Source organism: Lepisosteus platostomus, chromosome 2 (genome assembly GCF_059453375.1).
Source record: "Lepisosteus platostomus isolate fLepPlt1 chromosome 2, fLepPlt1.hap1, whole genome shotgun sequence".
Taxonomy (NCBI): Eukaryota; Metazoa; Chordata; class Actinopteri; order Semionotiformes; family Lepisosteidae; genus Lepisosteus; species Lepisosteus platostomus.
Genome location: NC_142612.1, coordinates 71,794,402 through 71,812,526, shown reverse-complemented (window position 1 = coordinate 71,812,526; position 18,125 = coordinate 71,794,402). Strand labels below are relative to the sequence as shown.

General features: G+C 38.0%; 2 protein-coding genes across 2 annotated transcripts; both read left to right on the top strand.

Moving 5' to 3' along the window:
- On the top strand, nucleotides 1-3,929 carry LOC148677018 (uncharacterized). The gene is made up of 2 exons (XM_088616696.1): nucleotides 1-309; nucleotides 1,552-3,929. Exon 2 carries the CDS (start codon nucleotides 1,560-1,562, stop codon nucleotides 3,201-3,203), a length of 1,644 nt encoding a protein of 547 aa, XP_088472822.1. The 5' UTR covers nucleotides 1-309; nucleotides 1,552-1,559; the 3' UTR covers nucleotides 3,204-3,929.
- A 139-nt stretch (nucleotides 3,930-4,068) lies between these two features.
- Nucleotides 4,069-10,867, top strand: LOC148677017 (uncharacterized). Its single transcript, XM_088616691.1, has 2 exons — nucleotides 4,069-5,181; nucleotides 5,764-10,867. Exon 2 carries the CDS (start codon nucleotides 5,770-5,772, stop codon nucleotides 8,056-8,058), a length of 2,289 nt encoding a protein of 762 aa, XP_088472817.1. The 5' UTR covers nucleotides 4,069-5,181; nucleotides 5,764-5,769; the 3' UTR covers nucleotides 8,059-10,867.
- Nucleotides 10,868-18,125: the final 7,258 nt, after the last annotated feature.

Sequence of the window (18,125 nt, the reverse complement as noted above, 5' to 3'; positions counted from 1 at the left end):
AACCGTAATATACTGTAAGAATGCAGCCAAAACAAATAGTTTTTCATCTTCTGCCAGAAGTTTTTTTCTAGTATAAAGTGTTGTCAAACGTCTATTATTATTTTTTTAACTTTGAGGTTGTATAACTTTCTACGGGCGCTCTGCGTTGCTCATTATTGGTTTAATTTATTCCTCAACTCGAACCGGTCCCACCCCGTGGTGACTTACTCGGACACTACAGCATAGCACCGGACAGATTCAACAGGACCAACCTCATTTTTACACCTTGACTGACCAGATTCTAAGTACTTTAGGAAGCAGCTAAACCAAGTAAGTCCAAAATCACATATATCGGATTTGATTTCCGTTATTTACCTTCAATATATTAAGTAAATTGTAATAAGGGTATCTATATATGTATGAATATCGTCTACGTTAAAACAATACTAACAATGTACATTATTATAGTTACAGGTTTATAGGAAAGTTATAGGTTTAGGAATTTACCATCTTATCGTTTTTTAAAAGTCCAGAGGTTCTTAGTATTTTTAAAATCAGATCTCATAGGTAACAAAAGTATTTAATTTAATGAGCAACTGTTTCGAAGTTTTTTTTTCGAAATTATATGCATTTTGTAAATTATCAATGACTTTAAAAACGTGATAGAATTTAAAAGTGAAAAATGTCTCCGGTAAAGGTCGGTGATTAAAGGGTCGACACTTCAAGAAACCACTGGAACCAGTTCAGTGCTAACAATGGGAGCTTTTAATTTGATAAATATCTGATAGAATACTGTGCATCTTCTAAGTTTCAGAAATAAGCAAGGAGAATACAAAGAATGACACTGGCCAGTGTACGATTACCGTTAACTTTAAAAATAAAATAACCACATGGAGGCAGACTTACTGAGATTTTTAAAAGACTAAAGTTAAAAGTCATTACAGAGTGAAGTTTTTTAACGGATGCTACAACTTGAAAACAAGCTATTGTTCTCTCTGTGTGGTTAAAGAATAAGTCATAAGCAAAATATGCACAATCCTGTAAACAGTGTCATAACTGAATATGTAACTGACAGGCAGAGGGTGCGGATACACCTGTTACTTGGTAACTCCATCAAGAACTGTTTGCGAGGCACTGAGCCACGACTAGCGTTTCGCTGTACTGCCCTCTGCTGGGCAGCTCCTGTAATTTCACCCTTTCTCAGTGCCAATACTGTTTCAATACAAGGACCTGGTGACCTACAGACCTGTTGGTTTTTGTTCCAGCTGGGCTCTCAGTTATACAATAAAACCCTTCAGTGACTGAATTAATACGGTTAATCTGAGCTAATTTGTTTGTTCCCAGCTCTTAAACATGTTGTATCTTTAACTGTTGTATGTTTTAAGAAGTGAAATAAAATCCTCTGTCTAGAAACGAAATGGAAATATTGAATTGAAGTAGCTTCTTAGATCAAAGTGAGGCTTCAATGATCTAAAGATTTTTTGTCTGACATAATATGGCAGTAACGTTCAAAGGAGTCCTTGTGGTGATTACTTTTTGTCAGTGTTAATTGGTGCATTCTTTTATTTTCAGAACAAACCATGACAACAGAATTCGTCATTGCCTTATTTTTATTGCTTCAGCTCAGGCTTCATGGCCACAGCTGTCCAGTTAGATGTCAGTGCTTCACTCCAGCCAAAGTGTTGTGTGCCGACGATGCAATGAAGTGTGTCCCTGTGAACATTACCTCTGCTGTAGAAGAACTCACAATTATGGCAACTAGCGTGACTCGTATTGGGCCTGATGCTTTCGAAGATAGCCCAGAGATCCAGAAGATCACGTTCCTCAATAACTTTATTGTGGAGGTGTCTGAGGGTGCCTTTGATGAGCTGACAAAACTGCAGGAGTTGGAGATAAGTGGTAACCGTAATCTCAGTGAAATCAGGAGGGATGTTTTCACCTCATTGACAAACCTGAAGAAATTGTTTCTAAACTTCAATAAATTCGGAACTCTGGACACAGGCCTTTTTGATAACTTGCAGAACCTGGAAATCTTACATCTAAAAGGTAATCTTTTATCCACACTACCAGAGGATTTATTCCATCAGCTTCACCAGCTCCATGTTCTGGATCTTTCTCAAAATATGATATCTGTTGTGAGTAAGGACCTTTTCTGTGGCCTGACCAAGCTAGAAACCCTTTTTCTGAATGAGAACCAAATAGTCACTCTACAATCTAACGTGTTTTCTAATGTTGTAAGACTTCAGGAACTTTCCTTGCAAGGTAATAAGATTGCTGCCCTTCCCAAAGACATTTTTTCTAACTTGGGAGGATTGAAAGAATTAAATTTACGAGGAAACGTATTAAAAGAACTTGCGCCGGGCACATTTCACCCACCCTTGACGCATTTAAACCTTGAGCAGAACCAACTCACCAAGCTCTCTCCTGCACTGTTCTCACAACTGTCATGTCTCACCTACTTGAATCTGGCAAAAAATAAGCTTGCAGCTGTTCCAGAAGAGGCATTCCAAAATCTTACAGAATTAAGATTTCTCAGCTTAGCGGATAATCAAATAAGGTCCCTGCCAAAGACGGTCTTTCAAGACCTAACAAACGTCAATAAACTCTATCTGCAAAAAAACAACCTGAGCTCATTGGACTTGGAATTATTTCAAAATCTGACCAATCTGGAACACCTTGGCCTTTTCCAAAATAAGCTGCGTACAGTTCCTGAAGGGCTTTTTGATGCAGTAATAATTCTGCCTTTCCTGTCATTACACGACAACCCCTGGACCTGTGACTGCCACCTGTTATATCTGTACAGGTTAATTCAGTACAGCACTTACAGCATACAGCACTCTGGCAGGATATACTGTCAGAGCCCTGAGCCTCTCAAAGGACAGAGTCTGGTCTTTCTGAGGCAGGAGCAGCTTGTTTGTCCTGCTCAGAATTTTACAACATGCATTAGAGACTTGTCCTCTTCCCAAAGGCGTCCTCAGGCAGGGAAGGATATCTCTGAAATATCAGAGGCCCAGATATTTGAAAGTCAAAAAGACACAAGACAGTGTGCTCTCAGTGAGGAAAATGGTGTGATCTACATAAAATGTAGCATTTCCAAATGTCCCAAAGTCAAGGTTGAAACTGAGGTTTCTAATGAACATGGGAAGAAAATAAATCAAATTTCTGTGGGAAACCTTCCTGAAGACTCACAATGTCTCAACACGATCATCTCCATTACTGTTTAAAGACCTCAGTAACCACTTACATGTTACCAGCTACTCCTTGTTGTAATATTTTAAGTGAAATCAGTAACTGTCTATTTGCCTTAATAACTTTCAAGGTACTCTAAGAGCATAATGAAATCACATATTAATGTCTGTAATGACACTATGAAATACAGTATTTAATTAAAATAGAAGAAATTGCTGACACCTGTAAGTACAGCAAGCAACTTCTTGAAACTTCTTTTGTCCTCCTTCACAGTGGCAAAGTTTTCTGTAAATGAGGTATGTAAACTTGTGAAAACAGTGTATAAGTATTTTTGATAACCTGTCCTGTATAATATCAAAGAAAACTATACACTGAATCAAAGTGTTTTTAAGTTAAGTATTTTCAGCATTAGTAAATGGTAAATGCCTTTGCCTGATACATCCCTAAATCTTGAATTAGCTTTAATTTAAAGTAACTATCCACGATCAACCTGGCTGCAAAAAAGTGTACTTTTATTATGTAATTTTTTGTCTTTTTCGTATTATTTTCTCCTCAAATATGTTATCGTAGGTTTATTTCATTACAATCAATTCATTACAATTTTTTTAAAAGCCTTACTTTTGATTTACTAAAGTAAAATAGCTTTAAAACATTTCTATTGGATAGCCCATAAAGAAGGATGACAAGGTTTAATGCCTCTCAGCTCTAATGCCAAAACCAATACTACTGCTAAGAAGGTGAATAAACTTTACTTCTCCTGATTTTGGCTTTGTTCAAAGTACAACAAAGATTTACTAGCTCCTTATACAGTATACAAAACCATTTCTATACTCCATTCTTTAAAAAAGCATTACATTTTGTTTAGCACTCGTAGTCATATACCTGTATGTACTGTATAAATTCTTTATCAAATTGAACACGTTGCAACTGCATTTTACTGTATGAAAGTTAAAGGCTCAAAGAGGGAAGAGTAAAAGAGATTAAAGAGGAAAACTACAGATTCACCAACATTATTTGCAGAAACAACCCAAGAAAGATTATACATGAGAGGAAGCTATCTGGCATATCCAGCTCTTTTGGTAGTAGCTAAGAGGTCTGAGAACATCATCTAGACATTCAGTGAAAGAAATGTATTTTCTATCAAAATCAGGAATAAGCTTTGACAACATGGCTAGATAGCTTGTTCCATACTCCCACACCATTTGCATAAAGAAGTACCTCCTTCTCAGTTTCTTAGTCTTAAATTCATTTCCATGTAATTTCCAGTTGTGTCCTCTGGTCCACTGATGGATCTGCTTTGTCTGTGACTTTTGAGGATTTTGAATATTTATATATATTTATTATGACCCCCATCTCCTCTGCTGAATCCTGAAATGGTTGGAATCTTTTAGCCTGTCAATGTAGCTTATGTGATTTTACTCTGAGGTCTCCTGTGCCAGTATCCAGTATTCCAGTACTTAAGAAAGGTACAGCCTTTCTTAGCTTCTGAGTTCTGACCAGTTGAGGCTACAACGAGCTAACACTAACTTTTTTCCCATACTTTGTATCATGGAGAATAAAGACAAAAATCAAGCTGAATTTTAGAGAAGCCCTCATCAGATACCACTCTGATATGATAAGGACTGTGGGAACAGAAAATACTTATGTTTCTGTTCAGGGAAATATATTTTGACAACCATATATCATTACACTTCATTCAAACATCTTTTATTGGTTCCACTCATCTGCATAACTGAGACAACTTAGAGCTGGCTTGTGACCTGCAATAGATCTAAAGCCTGGGCTGCAGTTCATATTTTTTGTCAGAGAGCATTCCTTATCTATACTTGCAGGATGGAGTTCTTAGAAACACGCCCCAAAACCACTCCACTGGGTAGTGTGTAACATCGGTGACAGTAAAAGAAAAGTTTGTTTTTCAGAAGCCAACTTCCACATATTTTGTGCCAGTTAACTTGTTTTTTTTTTTATTCTGCTTTGGACGTCCTTGCAAATATTCACCCCTTGGAAAACCAGGTAAATGGTATTTTTACAAAAATCTTTGGGCAACTAGAAGTTTAATTGACTTAGATAATTAATCTGTTGCTTCAAGAAATGTTTTACATTAAATCAAGCAATGAATCTTGTATTGTATATTTCCGTTACCAATAAGTTACATATTACATCTAATGAACATGTAAAAGTTAATTCTGTGCTGAAAAGTATAAAAAAACACGTTTGGGCTGCTAAGCTTTCTTCAGGTATTACATTTAATTACAGCTTTGTTTATTTATTAAATTATTTTATTTAATAACTACTTGCAGATCGATGATGCTGTGTTTGACCAATTTATTTTTTTACCAGTGCCCAGTAAATGTACTTAGGCCTCAGAAAATCTAAATTGAAGACTTCATATTATTAGATACAGTCATGGAACAATTAGTGCCATTGTCCTTGTTTTATTTCATATGTTCACATTTTGTTTCTTTTGTTCACATGGGCACTATCTAAGCAATCCTACTTGTCTTGCTTAGAATTTGTAAATTCACCTTGCTCTACTTATAATATCTGAAATGTTCAATAACTAAAAACCCTTTGATCTTTTCACATTTCTTCCAGACAAAAATGTGTCAAGCATATTTTATGTTCCTTCTGCCTCTGCTGTTTGACTGTAGCTTTGGAACAACTCAAACACCTCTTAATAAGGCTGTCTATGGTGACAATATAACAGAAATCCCTGACTCTTTAGGGAGTGGTATTACACGAGTATATTTTGTGCAAAGTCAGATTTCTACAATCAAAAATGGAGCCTTCAGAAACTACACTGGAGTTGAAAAGCTGGTGTTCATGAACACACCTACTATTTCAGTAGAAGCCGCAGCATTTGAGGGATTGGATAATATAATCGAAATTGAAATTTCAGGCTCAATGCTGACATCTCTACCTATCGGTCTCTTTAACAGTTTGGATAATTTGACAACACTTATTTTGAAAAGCAACAGAATTCAAACCATAGAGAAGGGGTTATTTGATGGCCTTACAAATTTACGAGAACTCCAACTACATATGAATCAAATTGCTTTACTACCTGAGGAAATATTTGATCAGCTTCAAAGTCTTAAAACACTTCACCTGGCGAAAAACAACATCAGCTCTCTGTCAACAGAAATTTTTAGTAAACTTCAGAAATTACAAAAACTACGGGTTTACGAAAATCTGATCAATGTTATTCCGAGAGGGATCTTTGATAATCTTCCAGATTTGGCAGAAATTGGACTTCAAGGCAACAAGATGACAACATTGCCCCAGGATTTATTTTCTAACAACAAAAACCTCGAAAAGCTTTTTCTGGAGAAAAATTCATTGTCTGACCTACCTACAGGAATCTTCTTTGATCTTCCTAAAATAAGAACACTAACACTAAATAATAACCAGCTAACAAGCCTTCCTGTAAATCTGTTTGGAGAAATGCCCAAATTTACTGTTCTAAATCTCACAACGAACAAACTGAAAACGCTTCCACAAGGAGTATTCAGTAACCTCACAAATCTAAAGAAACTTTACTTGTCTGACAACCAGTTTACCAGTTTGTCAAAAGAGTATTTTGAGGGCCTCAAAAACCTCACGGACCTCCACTTACAATATAACTTTATTGGGTCTTTAGAGAAAGAGATTTTTGACGATATGTCTCAACTGCGGACAATCAATCTAATGAATAACAGTTTGAACACTCTTCCTGATGGCATATTTAACTCCTTGAAGAAACTTGTCAAAGTACATCTAAACAACAATCCTTGGCATTGTGACTGTAGAATGACATATCTATTCAACTGGATAAAAGGAAATCCACAGAAAATTAAAACATCTTCATCAATTACTTGTGAAAGTCCCGAAAACGTAAAGGGACAAAATATTGCTTCTCTTACAGAGGATCAGTTGTTATGCTTAACAACCACAGTACCTACTACAACTTTGGCTACCACAATAATAAAGAGCACTACAGTTCCTTCAACTACAACATGGCCTACGACAGCTTTGACAACAGAGGAAGGAACAACAACAATTAGGGCCATAACAACAATACCAAGCACAGCGGCCACTACTTCTGAGAAGATTATATCCACAGCACCAGACACGACATTTACAAATCTTATAACTACGGAGGTTTCTACCATTGTGTTGACCACGCTGGCCTCTACGTCTGGGACGATAACATCCACTGCACCACATGCAACATCTACAGAACTTACAACCACTGAGGTATCTACCACAGTGTTCACCACTACAGAGTCAATTACATCCACAGCGCCACACACAACATCTACGCAGCTTGTAACAACAGGGGCATCCACAAGCACTCCAACCACAGCATTTGGCACCACCACCGTTCTTCACACCACAACTGACACCACTGTTCAGCCACCTACAGTGACAGAAACAACCACAGCCTTGATCACCTCCACCCACCTGAAAACATCACTCACATTCACAACACCAGCAATTACAACAGCAATGTGGACAACTACTGCGTTTGTTACCCACACCCCAGCAGACACAACAGCGGTCACCACCGCAATCTTTAGCACGACAACAGCAGCTGAAACAACCCAGCTGACTACTTCCCTCCCAGAATCCACTTCATTCCAGTTCATAACAGCAAAAACAACAAATCTGTCATATAGGTTTCAAAGCAGAAGCAGCATGTCCCACTGTGAGATGCTAATGATATCATATACCACAATGCTCTTGGTGGAAATTTGCTGTTGTGTGGTTCTGGCCAGGTTTGTGTATTTGGTTCACAAGTGTGTTCAACAGGAAAGGAAGATAGATGCTGCTGTCAATCTGACTCACTTTTGTTACAAAAAGGAGGTGACTCTTTGGCCCATAAACCAGACTGAGACACATAATTTGTGAAATTACAAGAGTATTACATGTAAAAAATATGAACAGAACTTTTCAGAATATGGGTAGGTATGAAGCATACTTAATAAAATTTCTTCTACAGTTTAACCTTGAAAATCGATGGATATCGATTTTTTTCAGAGAAGACAAAGCATTTCATTGTGATAGAAAGATTGGTGATGAAAAAAGTTACAGATATTTGACAAATAGTTTTAAAACTTGCTTATGATTATTTTAAAAAATGCAAAGAAAATATTGAAGGTGTAATTTAAAGGTTGTTAAGTGTGAAGGTTTCGTGTGTAAGAAATACATTTTTCTAGTGGTGGGTTTAAACTAATGGAAGGATGTTAAAAATGTAGTATAGAAGCCATAGGATATATAGTACTATATGATGTAGTGGGATGCGTGTGAGCATTGCCTGACCCTTGAAAAGTTGTGATGCCATCTCAAATTCTGTCTAATCAGAAAGATTCAAAAAGATCAAGGTGTGGTCAACAGCAGATCTAGCTTCCCCTCCTACAGATATTCTAATGTGGGGCCCAGGCCTTACCTATCCTGAGGGCTGGATTTCTGACAGAAGTTCCATTGTGAACTCATCAATCTGTCATGCAGGTGGAAAACTGGCTGGACTGAAGGGTTCTCTTCTCAGCCTTAAACCCTTGTTGTCAGGGTAATTCTATCAAATTGGAGACAGCATTTGGTGCCGTTCAAAGCTTTAGCAGTAAAGGAGTTATACTTTATTGTATGTTAGCCCTGTGTCACGAAACCCTGTCCTTTTTTTGAGACAGGCACTGAAACGAAGAATGCCCAAATGATTAAAGGAATTCAAATTCTATCATCACTGATACTGTTGCGCACAAATATTGTGCCCATTTAATTCCTGCTGTACAAAGTCATACAAATCTCTTGAAATTGGGTCCAATCATACCAAAACTAAAGTAAACCGTATTCAAAATCCAAAATTAAATGCAGTTCAAAGTTTACTACATTGACATCTTACCAACATAACACAGGACAGTATCTTGTATTTTTAGTGGTCTGGGTGATTGATCTTGAACATGACCTGGGATACTTATGACTGGTCTACCTTCCCTGTTCCAGTTGTCACTAAACTGTCACTGTATGATTGACTAAAACATAATTTAACTGCACTAAAAAGATTTGAAGTAGACATAACAAAAGGGCTCCCTTCAGTTCTCAGCATAAGAGATGGGTATAAATGCTCTAGTGGGATGAACATATCCCACACCCCTTTTTAGGGGAAAACAAAACAAATGTTTTGATAAACAATGTTGTTTGAGAGATAGAGAGTCAAAGCTCAGATCTGGAATATGCTGACAAGTTTGTCATCACAGCAGCCCTATAGAATACAGTCTACATCTTGTTAGTGCAACCAGGTGTCACTTAGTTCAATGGAGGGATGGGACAAATAACTTCGGTGATGTATTTTAATTTCCTTTATGTTGTTAAATAAAAAATAAACTTAAATTTACATTGCATATGTTGATTTGCCTTTTACAGTATATAATATATAAAATGACCCAAACAAGGGTAATCATGTATGTTTACCAGGCTTCAATGGGAACGTTTTTTTAAATCTTGAACAGGAATGGCTAGGATTAGACTTGATTAGTAATCAGAAATCAAGTAAGAACTTTTGACAGTGAAACATTAAGTGGAAACTAAGAGGAATTACATAAGAATTAAGAACAGGAGACACTTCTTTACTTAGTGAGCACTGTGCATTTGGATCAGCTTACCCCACCATATTGTTTCTTCCTTCTGTTTTGAAACCGGTTGTATTTTCAAGACAGCTTTAATAAGAGATGATTTTAGTATTTTTTCATAGAAGAAATGGGCAGATTGATAAGTGACAGAGCCAATACATACAGCATGGAAAAACAGGAGTCTCATGTTTAAATCTACAGTACACTATGTAACCTGTCCCTCTGAGCAGAGTTGCTTTTGGGGTAAAAGGTCATAGGCCGACACTACTGTATCAACAGTCCCTGGTCCTGCCATTGTAAGATCCTGGACTGTGATAAAATAGGTCCTGCAATAAACCCTGCTTTGTTTAGCTAGATGGAGTGCTGTGCTTGTCTTGGGTGGGACTCTGTTAGCAAACTCCTTAATGCATCAATTATGCCTTCATTAAGCTCTAATTTAGCACAGGTGTTTGGCAACAAAATACGATTAATTATCCCTTTAAAAGAAGAGAGAAGGGGGTTCAAATGGTTTGTCATCAGCTCTTATTAAGAGTGCTGAATGATCTCATTGTTAAAGCAAAGAGAGGCATATTAGCATGGTCAGGCTTGAGTGCCACAAGCATCTGAGCTATTATATGTGCTCTAGCAGGCAGGCAATGTACAGACAAGCTGGGCTGTTCCTTAGGGACCTTCTGAAGAAGCCAGATCTGAACTTTACTTTCCCTGAGGTAGCATCCATCATTAGAAGATGTAATGAGACTTTTCTGATTATAGCTAAATTGAACTAAAGTACTTCTGAGGTGTGCTTAGTATATAACTATTATTTTTAAATAGAGAATAATGTTGTAGTTATTAAAACGTCCTGTGATGAACACTCTGTTATTCTTAATTTCTTTAAATAATTTAAAATACAGAGCCTCTTCACTTATATTCTAGAGAGACCAGAGAGAATGATTTCTGTTCCTGTCGGTAAGTCATTTAATATTAATACTGAAAATGTAGACCAAACTGAGGCTCGTATGGTGATATCAGATTGCACCCATAGAACATATGGATTAATGAAGGATTCTTATAATTTTGTTCATGTTGCCATTAAACACAAACCATGCACACTAGACCTGCTGTACGTTTCATTTTGCTTGTTATAAATGCCACTCATGGAAAAACCACTAGGTGTCACTACAGACTTTATGTTGTAAAGTGTTACTGGTTCTCTGTGAGGATGTGCGATGTCCGCTGTTGATATGAAAATATAGTAACTCAAGAAAATGAAACAGAGCAATATACCAGCTCTCACTGTTTGCAATGTTATCTCCAATACATTTGGTCTTTTGTCTACAAATTCCACAATGAGCACTTAACAGTATAGTAATCAGCGATATGCTGCATTTCAATATATAGTAATCGCCAACACAATAAATAGAAGACAAATTGTATGTTTTTTGTATAAATAGACTAAAAAACACTTGCTAAACACTTTGCTGAAAAATATGCTAAAAACACTTTGATAAAGGAATGGCCAGTTGTCTTGTTAAACCTGATATTCCAGTGATTTTCACGAATCAGGTAAAGGTTTATTAATGAGTGAAATGATTTATAAGTAAATGTACCTATTTGTGCAGTTTTTACAGCTAGGACAATCTGCATTTTATTATACCTTTAGTCTAAGTCAATATACTGTATATTCAAGCGCATCTTCCCTTTTTACACTTGTAAGTCCTAACTGGTTTGACTCCGGTTAAGTTAGATCTCATTAACTTACTTTGAAAAATTAGGCCATACTGTGAAGTAACCGGCTTTTTTAAGGGAACAAAAAAGTCAATTCCTAAAGCTTTCACCATTTGAAATGGAAAACTGTAATATTCTATAATGCTTAAGAGAATGTTTTACAACTTAAAGTTTGTAGTGAATTTAAGGGGTAACAGAAAAAGACTGTTTAAGGATGGCAACTCTAAGATATCAATACAGAATTGATATCTTTAAATCCTGATAATTGATATACAGGAATTAATCAACAAGATTCAGACATTAACAACACACTTTGTTCTGTCTCTTTCGCCTTTGTGTTTATTTTTAATTCAATCTAAAACAAACTAGCCAACAGCCTCTACTATATTGTTACAGACTCAAAAATCAAAGTAAAAAGCGTCACTTTGCTTAAAAAATCCTTGTAAAATAAAAAAGTATTACAAGCAACAATACTTATATTTGAAAGAAAAGCAGCATAGCACATTATTTTCTGCTGTTTATTTACCAATATGTCAAGGTACAATTACATAAAAGTAGTACCTGTATGTACAATCTACAGGCTGTTAGTAAGGCTTAATATGGCCTCTTTAGTACAGGCAATGTTAATCCTGTACTGGTAGGCAATAACCTGTTAGTAAGACAGGTTTGAGAATCAACAAAACAATCACCTAACAATCCATTACCTTTGCGTTATGCATCATTTCCTATGTGCTGATTATTGACTTAAAACTGCATAATAAATGCTTAATAAAGTGTTACCTATTAGTGAGGCATCGTTTCTAATTGTAGTCAGATATATTTAAATGCTGGTGATTAAATCTCAGCACCTCTAGAGGCTGCTGATGTTCTTCCAAAGACCCTGAGGAGGAGAAGAAAAGCCAGAGGCTGTGGGCCTTCATCCCAGAGGTCAGCCGCTTTTGCTCGTCTTGTCTTGCGGATCAGTGCAAGCACTTCCCAGTTCCAAGGGCAATAGAAGACACGGAAATGTTCTCAGAAAGCAGTAAGACACTCGAGGGGCGAACAGACGGAAAAGACACTTCCCTTTTCGATTACTTACTGTTTCAGCTTGAAGTGTCCTTTTAAAATTTAATAATTCCGCTTGGTCTGAAAAGCCTGGTGTCAATAGACTTTCTTACAGGGAAATGATCCTAAAACTTGTGGTTCAGTGCTGTAGGCCCATGACGAAGTCTGGGGATTTGATCTTAAACCTTCATGGTTTATCCCTTAAAAATCATTAACAGTGGCTCATCTCACCAGTCACAAAGCAATTTGAGCAGGTAAGATGAGAAAATGGGATAAATATAGATAGATAAAGGTGGGATGGGAGCAGAAGGTATCAGGTTAAATATATACTTCTTATGGCAAAGTAATGTTCCAAAACATATCCCTATTCAGGAATAACAGTGAATTCACCCTCCCTGGGTGAGTCCTTGAAAGCAGACTGTATCTGTCAACAGAATGCAATTGTAGATGCACATTTTTTTTTTGTCCCAGGAGAAATGATCACAGCATTTATTGGGAAAGAAGCAACCTGTCGTAAATGTCTCTTGGCTACAGAAACATTTATTTTCTGTTCCATGTGTTTTTTAAAGTTTAGCAAGGAGAGGTTTTGGAACATTATGAAGCAGTTAAATACAATCTAAGCTCTTGGCATTAGGAGTTTCCAGCCGATCCCAAGCATTCCTAATGATAATCCAATAATAAGACAGAGAGCAAGGGATGAAAACGCAAAACAATTGTATGACAAGAGAGCTGTCAAAGCTCCTTTCTTGTCCAACAGTAGCAGCCCTGCATGGGCAAAGGGAGGGGATCAAGACAGCAGCTGCTCTGCTTCTTCCACGAAAACCCCTCCTCACTCGCTAGTCCTCTCTCGTGTTACTCGAGAAGTCCTCACCGCATCTGACACTTCTTCCCGAGCAACACAGCCAGTTCCAAATACTTTCACATTCCCTGCAAATCCAATCCGCTTCCAATAGGTTTCTATCTAAACCTTCGGCAGGTATCTGGGAAAGGGTCGGCAGCCAAATGTAAGCATGAGCAGATAATCAACATGAACAATGTTGGGTTTTGCCTCCTCTTTATGTGCAGCACAAAGTTGTTAAATTGTCAATAGGCACACAAAGGTCAAAAAGAAATGACGTCTCCTTTCAGCACACATCACATGTCCCTTGTAGACTTTCAACTTCACCCTGCAATTCGAAATTCTTAAATTCTTAAAAAGAAAAAAGATGTTGGACAAATTCAAAGCCAGAGATGACAGATTTTGTCCATGATACCCATTTTCTCCCCAAAGATGTACTTCAGAAAAGCTGAAAGATCAGAAAAAGATAGCTGAAAAAATGAAATGGAACAAGATCCAAAAATACTGAAGCAACATAATGTCAGTAATTTCTTATTTTCTTACTCAATCTGCTCTCTAAACCTTCTTCATTTTTAGAATCCTGGATCCATTCTTTGGAACGTCATCAAAGTCAAGAGTTTCACTTTTTGTCACTCCTTTTATAGACCATTCAAGAAAAACAGACATTCTTCCTCATAAACGACACAGATGAAAAAAAAAATCAAGGAAAGCTGCCTCCTTTTCCCTCTCTTTTCAGAGTTGAGAAGTTTACAAAAGCAAACAAAAATAGTTCCCCCTCAGCAGCCCACACAGGCCAGTGGTCAGCTACCCAAAGTGGACTGTGAAGGAGTCAAAACAGAGAGGGGTGGAGAGACCAGGGCCACACAGAGGGATACACCTTGAATTAATCATCAAGATCTGTGGTTCAAAGGTCACCTAAGGTGGCCAGTTCATTAGCCCACACAAAAGAGCAAGGAAAAAGAAATTGCAAGAAAAACAGAATAGTGTATCATCAACAACAGTGGAAAGGGGTGTAATTTTAAATCAATTTATGTTAATTGGGAATATAAAAGGCGAATTCTTTAAAAATAAAGTTTTAAAAATCCATACATTCCTCTCCTCCGTCTTTCAGATGAGATGTTAAACCGAGGTCCTGACTCTCAGTTGTCATTAAAGATCCCCGGGCATTTCTCGATAAGAGTAGGGAGTAATCCCAGTGTCCAGGCCGAATGTCCCCCATCAGCCTTTACCGTGGCCTCCAAAGTGTCCCCATGTCTGATTGGCTTGCACTGGCCCTGCGATGGACTGGCTCCCTGTCCAGGGTGAACCCTGCCTTGCGCTCGTTGGTTGCCAGGTAGACTCTGGCTTCCCGCGACACCGTGTGGTATAAAGGGGTTTGGCAAATGACATGACATGACATTCCTTTACAGTGCCGTTCTTTCACTTGGGTCTTCTTGTGATTTCTTCCAGCATGGCAGCAGTGGAGTTATGTCTGCTTACGCTGTTACCATATGGCCCAATAATAGGCATCACAGTAAACCAACATGGGAGTCTGATTTATGTATTCACATTAGAAATTTGTTTTATTGTTTATTAATCAAATGTAAATTTTAGCTAACATCCTAAATAGCTAAAATAATGTATTTGCATCTTAGCAATGCTTTACTGGAAAGAAAAAAATAAAACAACAAGGAAACCTAGAAATGTTATAATCATGTAACTACTGTATGTTGCAATTAGGTTGAAAAGAGAAAAATTAACTTGTGTTTTGGGTTGATTAAGACTCAAATAGTACTTATTACCTTACATTAGGAATGTGGACTCTTTGAGTCAGATATAGAATAATGATAGCCCTTCATCTCATGGCATTTGTAAGAAATAAATAAAGATGAAGGGTTATCAATTCCGTTTATATTTGAATAACACAACATCATGTAGGATTATAAAAAAGCACATCTTAAAGACATCTTTAAATAAAGTAAATTGAGCCTTCATTCCACTGGTAGGCTAAGCATGGGGATTTTAACCAGGCAGTCAGCTGTTTCTTTGAAATTAACCATCAAAGCAGACTCCTTGTTTGTAAAAGGAAGTTAGATACTGTCAAACCTTGGGCAGGTTATTAACCAATTACCAATTATAATTTGTTCTCTCCCGAAGAGAGGTTAAGGAGCAGGATCACAGGCTCCCTGGGTGCCACTGGCTGACTGCCACCATGTCATCCATCCTCGGACCTAATCGAGTTATCATATCTACAAATCTCTCATCAGGGGCCCACGCTGACACTCTCCAAGAAAGAGGGGAATTGGAGGACAAATTTCTAGCAGCAGGAAGTTGGAGCTTTCCTTCGAGGCGGGTTAAAAAGTACCTGTAACCTCGAGTGAACCTCTCCTCACCCTCACGCTGAGAGTTCAGGCACTCTGGGCACCATGCTGCTCTCTGGCACAATTCAGCCTGGGGAGTGGAGCTGGGCCACAATGAAAGAGAGGGGCTCATTATTTACAATGCCCCAGACAATAGGCAAAGAGCACAATGCTCCAGCACGGATCATGCAGCATCTGGAAAATCAAATAGCTGCTGTGTGAAATAATGAAGAGACAGATCTCCAGGACAGAAGGGAAGAGGTTAAAGCACTTGAAGGGTTAAATTCCAGAGGTCTGCAGTTTAGGAAGCTGTCGCAATTATTTTCACCTCTTCAACATTTCAGGCAGACACTGTACAAACAGTTCTGCTCACAGTCCCTTCATATAAATCAGTATCTATACAGGCATTGAGATCAATGACTGATATCTGCAGCTTCAACAGTTAGCCTTCAGTTTTAGAAAGAAATACCCTGATCTTCTGTTTAAAAAGAAAACTCTCAAATTGAGAGACTCATTTCGTTCATAAAAATCAAAGCATACTTAAGCAGTTTAAAACATTTTGGATGCCACATAAAAAAAATACTATATTAATCCAGTTACGGAACACTTATTATTTTACTTTTTTTTGCAAACTGGCCTCAGAAATACCTTTTAAGCCTTCGGCAACGATCGCGGGGATTATTCAGCATTATTCTTTGAGTATGTATACACAGATCGCAGATCAACCAGCATCTTTCATCAGCAGTGCCATCCAGCTTATACAGGTTTGAGGAGCAGAAAGAGCTGCAGGGTGATGGGTTCTTATCACACTTGTACAAAAATAAACGATAAAGAACGTGTTTTTGAATCCCTAGCTAATGGTGCATGCATATATGCAACAGTGATTTCTGGTGGTATGAAGGTGTTTGAATGAGGGATTTCAGACAGGAGCTTTAGGTCTCCTCTCTGTCACTGACTGCTTGCTTGGCTCAGGTTTACACAGTTTACTGTGGTCACACTTCACTTTCTTGCCAGCATTCTTCAGCATTTTTCCTCCCATAAGCAAGACACCAAAGATCTTCCAAAAATCGTTTGTCTATGAAAAACGCAGGTAATGCAGGTACAGAAACTACAAAATATGAAATAATATGTTTTAAAGCAGCTTTTTAATCAATGAAAAGCAGCTCCTTCAACAAAACATAACATGCCATCTTTGAAGATGCAGTTTTAGAAATCTGACCCATTCAGTATATAAAATGCTGGCCCAAAGGCTTGGCATTTTGAGTCCATATGTAGTCCTGGAACGAATTTCTACAATAGTATAGATGTTGTCACTAATTTTAGGGCAAATTGTTAACATGTGTATTGCAATGCTTCTCAAAATACTGCTTTCCTTATACAGGGAGTTAAATGTGCTGGTTTATCAGGAAAGGAAACTGAGTCTTTGGAGCGTATCTATACAAGTATAATAACCATATTTAAACAACAATACGGCTTTACATTTACACATTAACTAACTCTTTAGAAACGTTCTCAAATAGCCACTTTCTCGAGGACAGTGTTACTGAATTATTTAGTTTCTCTTCAAAAGTGGTGACTGCGCTTTGAAACTGAGTAAAAACCATTTCTTTTGCCTCCCTTCTCATGTCAAGGGCTCCTTTATCCGTTGCGGACCGGTTCCCTTTAAACTCATTTCTGGAAGAGAGCATTGCCGGGAGACAGAAAAGCGCAGGTATGGAGCCGCACAGTGGGAGTGTGACCCCTCACCCCTGCTGGAGAACACTCGGGCCTGGCAGGCCGCACAATGAGGGCTGGACAGAGCAGTGGCCCAGCCTGCCATGGCTACCTGCTGCTCGGCACAAAGAGACCCAATCCCCGGGCCAGGCCTGGAGAATGGAAAGTGGGATAATAAGCAGCCATCTAGTGCTCTTTTACTAAACACCCTGTGCCAAACTCCCGTTTCATAAAAAGAAAAGGAGGGAGGGAGAAGGGGGAAAAAAACTTGAGATAATAAAGAAGTAACAAGTGAGGAATAATAGGCTTTAGAACCCATCTTAACCCAAGCAAATAATGTCAACATCTGTGTCTCTTTCTGGTATTAAAAAACGAAGAAGAAGACGAAGAAGCTAAGCAGGCTGAAAGAAGCCATTGGCTGAAAGCCTTTCTCTAGGCGGTTACTAAAAAGGCTACAGTTTTTGCAGTTTATTAGAAGGATTTTGATGAGGGCGCCCTTTCCCTTTTCAAGCGCAGTTGATCCATGCTCCAGTGTTCATCATCGACTTTGTTAGTCTTAAGAGCCGAGGTGGGGGGGGTGGGGGGTGGAAACAGGGTACAAGTGTTGCTTTATTCTCCAGCTTTTTTGGAACGGCAAGAGGTGGAAAAGGATTTACTTAGCATCAGGCGTGGTCTCACTGCTGAAGAGGTTGTTGGGAACAATAACATGTG

Coding starts and splice junctions, on each gene's coding strand:
- LOC148677018 (XM_088616696.1), top strand. CDS start 1,560: ATGACAACAGAATTCGTCATTGCCTTATTTTTATTGCTTCAGCTCAGG.
- LOC148677017 (XM_088616691.1), top strand. CDS start 5,770: ATGTGTCAAGCATATTTTATGTTCCTTCTGCCTCTGCTGTTTGACTGT.